The sequence below is a fragment of the Elephas maximus genome, chromosome 18, assembly GCF_024166365.1.
Source record: "Elephas maximus indicus isolate mEleMax1 chromosome 18, mEleMax1 primary haplotype, whole genome shotgun sequence".
In the NCBI taxonomy this organism is placed as follows: domain Eukaryota; kingdom Metazoa; phylum Chordata; class Mammalia; order Proboscidea; family Elephantidae; genus Elephas; species Elephas maximus.
Window position 1 is genome coordinate 63,060,892 of NC_064836.1, and position 7,339 is coordinate 63,068,230.

Sequence of the window (7,339 nt, forward strand, 5' to 3'; positions counted from 1 at the left end):
CTAATGATCAGCTGACTGAGGAAGAGCAAACTCGAGCCTGGTTTACAGATAGTTCTTGGCAATATGCAGGCACTACTTGACAGTGGACAGCAGCAGCACTACAGCCCCTTTCTGGGACCTAACTGAGGGACAATAGTGAAAGAAAATCCTCCCAATGGGAAAAACTTCGAGCAGCACACTTGGTTGTTCACTTTGCTTGAAAGGAGAAATGGCCAGATGTGCAACTGCATACTGATTCACGGGCTGGGACCAGTGATTTGGCTGGATAGTCAGGCCTTGAAAGGATGATGCTTGGAAAATTGGTGACAAGAATGTATGGGGAAGAGGTATGTGGACAGACCTCCCTGAATGAGTCAAAGGAGTGAAGATATTATGTCTCATGTGAATGCTCACCAAAGGGTGACCTTAACAGAGGAAGATTTTAACAATCAAGTGAATAAGATGATGCGTTCTATGGAAGCCAGTCATCCTCTTTCCCCAGCCATTCCCATCATTGCCCAGCGAGCTCATGAACAAAGTGGCCGTGGTGACAGGGATGGAGACTATGCATGGGCTCAGCAATGTGGGCTTCTATTCACCATGGCTGACTTGGCTATAGCCACTGCTGAATGTCCAATTTGCCAGCAGCAGAGACCAAGACTGAGTCCCCCATATGATACCATTCCTCAAGGCGATCAACCAACAACTCAGTGGCAAGCTGATTACAGTGGACCACTTCCATCATGGAAAGGCCAACACTTCATTCTTACTGGGGTAGACACTTGCTCTGGATTCAGGTTTCCTTACCTGCATGCAATGCCTCTGACAAAACTACCAGCCACAGGGTCACAGAATGCCTTATCTACCATCATGGTATCCCACAAAGGATTGCCTGGGATCAAGGTACTCACTTCACAGAAAATGAGGTGCAGCAATGTGCCCATGCTCATGGAATTCACTGGTATTACCATGTTCTTCATCATCCTGAGGCAGCTGGCTTGACAGAACAAAGGAATGGCCTTCCAAAGACACAATTACGGTGCCAGCTAGGTGGCAACACTTTGCAGAGTTGGGGAAAAGTTTTCCAGGAGGCTGTATATGCTCAAAACCAGTGTACAATATATGGTGCTGTTTCTCCGTTAGCCAGGATTCATGGGACTCACAGTTTCAGGAATCAAGAGGTGGAAATGGGATTGGCACTACTCACTATTGCCCCTAGGTAATTTGCAAAATTTTTGCTTTCTGTCCCATGGCGCTAGGCTCTGTGGGTCTAGAGGTCTTAGTTTCAAAGGTAGGAATGCTCCTACCTGGAGACACAACAGGATTCCATTGAACTGGAAGTTAAGAATGCCACCTAGTCACTTGGGCTTCTCATGCCTCTGGATCAACAGGCAAAGAAGGGAGTTACCATATTAGCTGGTGCGATTGACCCTGATACCAAGGAGAAATTGGATTGATATTTCATAACGGAGGTTAAAAAGAGTATGTCTGGAATGCAGGAGATCCCTTAGGGCATCTTTCAATGCTACCATGACCTGTGATTAAAGTCAATGGAAAACTACAGCAGCCCAATGCTGACATGACTACTAATGGCCCATACCCTTTAGGAAAGAAAGCCTGCATCACCTCACCATGCAAAGAACTATGACTAGCCTATGTGCTTGCTGAGGGTAAAAGGAATACGGAATGGATGGCTCAAGAAGGTAGCTCTAAATACCAGTTACAACCATGTGACCAGTTGCAGAAATGAGGACTGTAATTGAATATATGTATATACCAATTGGAAACCCTGGTAGCATAGTGGTTAAGTGCTATGGCTTCTAACCAAAGGGATGGCAGTTCAAATCCACCCGGCTCTCCTTGGAAACTCTATGGGGCAGTCCTACTCTGTCCTATAGGGTCACTATGAGTTGGAATCGACTCGATGGCACTGGGTTTAGTTTTTGGTTTGGATATACCAATTATTTTTGTTTTCTTCCCTTATCCCATCACTTATAAAATATAAAATGTGAACAGGGCCAGTGCATTTTTGGCTGTAGCATTATCACAAGAAGTAGATTATTGAGGAAATCATTGGAATTTAAGAAAGCATATTACTGCATGTTCTCCCTAAACTGGAAATGGTGGTTGGTAAAACTGCAGTGGAAGTGGGCTCCCAGATCTCAAGTGGAATGGGAGGAACCTTGAGTAGCTGAGCTTAGTTAGCAGTTCTTACTCATCTGAACAAAAGTCAGGGTAACTGTAGTTATTCGATCTTGGAGCAAGTTTTAATAAGAAGAGATCTCCCTAGAATGAAATAAACAAGCAACTCACAACATTCTTAATTGAAATTTTTAAAACCAAAACTCCCTGGGTTAGCAATTAGGGGCTATACTTAAGCCACAATACTAGAAAATCATTGCCTCTCATCTAATTACCAATCTTGAGTCAGCTTACTGATCCAAAGCCTGCTGAACGGAGGAGGGGGAGATATCCCTGAAGAAGCAATTTCTACACCGTGAACCTTTCTATTAGTTTTCCACAAAGCAAAACAAACTCTCTTACCTGGGTGACTGTGGTAAGGAGAGGGATTCCAAACACTTTTAGTAATAATTAGATACTAGCCTTTGGGGAAGTAAAACACATCTATGGTATACTGATTTTATGGTATACTGGTTAGGCTTACCGGGGTTAGTTGACAAGCAGAATTCTGTTCCAAAATTATCTAAGTACAGGCCCAAACAGACTTGAACTCCTAAATGCAATTTCCTCCCCAGTTCCTAAGTGTAGACTATTTTCAGCAACAATCTAGGTCATGTTGAGATATTTCTGCTCAAGTAAGAGACAAGGTGTTATATACGCATGGGTTTACTTGTGTTTACTTACTAATTTGTAGCACACAATTTCACAAAGGGTTTCACCACATCTTTCATAAGTAAGCTTGTGCTTATCTTGATTATTGGGTAATTCATCCCTGGAAATCCCCAGTGTTTACTCAGCAGGCTGTTCAGATTGATGAGCTATCCAATAGCTTTCCAATAAGGCCACTCTGCTTTTTCTTTTTTTGGCTTTAGCAAGAGTTGATTACTGTTGATTGCAGGGAAAGAATTCTAGCTGATTCATTATTGGGCTTCACATATTTTGAAAGTTTAAATATTTATATAGAACACTAAACTATAAAGAGGATACGAAAGTAAATGAACAGAAAGGGTCTGTCATGAAAAATATCACTGTGTTGCCTAACATGGGATTAATGATGAGAACATGGCATATGGTTTCTTATCATTGTTGTATAATGGAAATTGTCTCTAACTCTTCCAGGACTGACCCCAGTTCTAACCCAACCTTGATAAAACCTATCAGTACAGTATTTTAGACTTTGAAGTAAACAGAATTTAAGAACCATAGATACATAGTGAATGGAATAGTTAGAGAAGACAAGGGTATAAAAATAGAAGGAAAATATGAGTCAGTAATGTCAAGGGTAGACTACACCCACCCAGAAGTGAAAGTCTGGATAGGGCCAAATGAGCACAGCCAAAAGGGGACATCCTCTTTCTATGCTCTTTCTCCTCCCCGAGCCCAAATCTTTGTGAGAAAGGATATAAAAATATGTATAAAGAATATATACATATATGTTTGTTGTTGTTGTTGTTGTGTGCCTTTGAGTCGATTCCGACTCATAAATACCCTATAGGACAGAGTAGAACTGTCCTGTAGAGTTTCCTAGGTGCAGATCACCAGGTCTTTTCTCCCAAGAAGCAGCTTATGGGTTTGAATCTCAGACCTTTTGGTTAGCAGGTGAAAGCTTAACCATTGTGCCACCAAGGCTCCTCTGTGTGTGTGTGTATACATATATATATAAAATATATACACATACATACATATATATCTATTAATAATACACTCAACAAGTAAAATGGAGTACAAATTTCTTTTAAATATGTAAATTTGTCAAATAACTTTGCAAAGTCAGTTAACATCTCTGAACAGCTTCTTTATTATTAAATGAAGTTGAACTAGATGATTTCTAACATCTCCCTCGAAACTGTAAGTCTATGATTTGTAAACTTTTCCTTTGTATGGAAACTGTGCCTCTGTGGACTAAATAATGGATTACTAATCCAGTATTTGGAGCCCTGGTGGTATAGTGGTTAAGAGCTATGGCTGCTAACCAAAAGGTCAGCAGTTCAAACCCACCAGCTGGTCCTTGGAAACCCTATGGATCAGTTCTACTCTGCGTCCCATAGTGGCACTATAAGTTGGAATCCAGTCAATGGCAATGGGTTTGGTTTCTTTTTTGGTTTTTTAATCAAATGTTTGGAGTTCTATCTCAAACTTCAAATCTTAGAGAGTTAAAAAAAAATTGGCATCTCAGTTTCATCATCAGTAAACTGGAGCTGATTTTTAATTCTGTTAAGCTACCATACTTTTCTAAACAAAGACATTATAAGGTCAAGTGTTCTTCCTGTCATATACTTGTAAAATTACTTTCTTTATCAATGTCTATTTATATAAAGTATAATTCTCCATATATAGGGTTTAAATACTTGTGCAGAATACACACACACAATTCTTAACTCTGTCTAGAGTCAGTAGAAATGTAAGAATCTCTACAAAAAGAAAGGACTTGGCAAATTCCCGTGATGACAAGCATTAAGTGTGGCAAGCCACTTTTTTTTTTTTTTTCTCTTTCTCCTCTTCAAAACACTGGTTACCAGGCAAGTATTTGACTGTCCTAATGAATTATATAGCTAATGTGTTAGTGCATATAGTCCACATAAAGATGGGGACTTGAATAACGAAGTATAATATAACAATATAAAAATTAAAAATGATGGTTAAATGGACCCACACAGTGGGTGCAACAATCAGGTCAAGCATAACAACGGTTGTGAGGATGGTGCATGACCGGGCAGTGCTGCACTGTGTTGCACCTAGGGTAGCTATTAGTCGGGAATGACTTGAAGGCACCTAACAACAATAGTCTTTAAATTGGAATTTCAAGCTATCTCATTCATTTTGATCGCTAATTAGTAAAACAAAGTAAAATGTTAGTAAATTCTTATTTAACTCCCCCGGAATCTTTGCAAAGTTTACTTTGGCACCTAGGAAGCCTAAATGTTCTTTGTAATTCAGAGTTGACCTTTCCCATGTCAACTCCTGAAAATAAAACAGCACAAGTAAGCATTTTAAATCAATGAAGCTGCTTGAACTTCTTATAAAGTTTTATAAACTGACAAATGAAAGGCACTAAGTGCCTTGTTATTCCTCATATTTTTCAGAAAAGCTCAATATCCTGCCATGAATTCAGGAATGGGAACATAAAGAACTGAAAATACAAAGATAAAGTACAAAGAATTCATGCCACAACTTCAGATCAGTGGCACTCGGTGTCAAAAATCCTCAGTACAAAATGGCCTGAGAAATACAATATTTAACAGTCTTTTTTATTTCAACGTTAGAAAATGACATTTGCCTACTGTTATTAAAAAAAAAAAAAAACACCCTCCATCATCCTAAAACATTTGTCAATGCGATAGAAACAAATTAAGCTCAAAGTCCAGAAATTGCAAAAGGGAAGTTGCGGGAGGGGGTGTTGTTTGAGGGCAGGCGCTTGTACAAAGGGGAGACACACTGGGATGCCATTCACTCCTTACTGGAATGTGCCTGTCCTTGTCCTGACTGGGAACTTCAGCTGTTGACGGGAAATAGGTAGATTTTCTAATTCCTTTACTGATGCTTAGTGTCACCCAGTTTGTTGCATCTGTCCGGTAGGCAACACATGATTCCCAGAGCAGGGTAAATATTGACTCTGCCCCACCATTACGCTGTCCCCTAGATCTACGGCTGCTTCCAACGGCCGTCTGGCTGTAGGGACTTACGGGAAACTCCGTAGGAAGCTGCAGTCCTAGAAAAGAAAATCCGACCCACCAGGGCACGTAGTTCAGTTGGCATTACTGGGGCAAGGAGAAGAAAAGGCGTTGTTGATTACTCACAGTTTGCCTCTGAGAGAGAAAGCACTAAGGCAAGGCATGCCAGCAGCGCTACGCAGCGCCTACTGGGGACCCTCATTGCAAAGCGGGCGGAGGCGCGCACTGGGACGGTGGCGTGGCGCGGCGGGACTTGAGCGCTCGGCGCGCGGCGGAGCTGCAGGTCCGGGTGCCACTCGCCGTGGACTGCGGCGCGGCGGCGCCTGAGCGAGCTCCAGGGAGCAGCCCGAGCTGGGGGCGGAGGGGACCGCCCGCTCCCAGCCCCCAGCCCGGGAGGGGAGTGATAACAAGGACATTTCCTGGAAGCTTCTCGGAGCTGGGTGGAGGGGGAGGGCGAGTGTTGGAGGCCTAGTAAACACTGTGGAGACAGTGTTCCTTGCTGGTGCCTGAGTTGCATAGTTGCGGTTCTCTGAATGTGAAGTTTTTGAAGCTCAAGGGAACAGGGGAACGCAGTAAAAACAAAAAGCGAACTGGAAGACTGGGGTAGGAAGCTAGGTGGCCAAGAGAACTTCGAAGATTCAGAGGACTGCAGGGTCTCTTTGTTCAGAAGGAGAATTTCCGAGACATGGACATTGAGTATGAGGCTATTCAACCAGAAACTGGAAGCTGATGAAGACTTAAGGAGGCTAGGGGAGCAAAAGGGGTGGTTTTGATCATCAGCATTTTTATTTTGTTCTTGCATTTATGGGCTAAAAAATCATACGTAGTAAATAATGTTTGGGGAGGTTGACAGAATGTTTCAAATTCTATTATCTTTAAACAGGTTTTTTTTTTTTTTTTTTTTTTTTGCATACTCTAGCTTTTCCTTAACCAAAACCCAGTACTGTCGAGTCGATCCCGATTCACAGCGACCATATAGGACAGAGTAGAACTGCCCCATAGAGTTTCCACGGAGCGCCTGGGTGGATTCAAACTGCCGACTCTTTGGTTAGCAGCCATAGCACTTAATCACTAGCCACCAGGGTTTCCCTTTTGTCCTTAGGCATAAAAAAAAAAAAAACCTTTGAAATATGTTACTTAGTGTCTAAAGTTGCCTTTGGAGCTAAACTGCTTGGGCTTAAGTCTTAGTATGCTGCCTTGTACTAGCTGGGTAACCTGAACCAAACCTTTTAACCTTTCTAAGCCTCAGTGTGTCATCTGTAAAATGGGGATAATAATAGTAGGACTTATAGTGTTGCTGTCAGGATTTAAGAGGTAACATGTAAAGCATGTTACTGGCTATGTAAAGCAATGAGTGTGTGTGTTAAATAGTAATTACTCAATGCATGTTTACTACTATTACTTCTATTATTCTTGCCTGAATGAAAATATCAACGGAGTTCCTATGTGTAAGTGAAATTCAACGGGCAGATAATAGTTCATAGAAAGTTGTAACTTTCTATGGTTTT

The 7,339-nt window shown here is 41.6% G+C and overlaps 1 protein-coding gene across 1 annotated transcript in view; it reads right to left on the minus strand.

Annotated features, from left to right (window-relative positions):
- PROS1 (protein S) overlaps positions 1 to 6,247 on the minus strand; it is a 93,683-nt gene extending 87,436 nt beyond the window's left edge. Inside the window, exon 1 of the mRNA XM_049857930.1 lies at positions 5,958 to 6,247. Within this exon, the coding sequence (XP_049713887.1) occupies positions 5,958 to 6,033 (76 nt within the window). The 5' untranslated portion in view covers positions 6,034 to 6,247. The remainder of the gene's footprint in view (positions 1 to 5,957) is intronic.
- Positions 6,248 to 7,339: the final 1,092 nt, after the last annotated feature.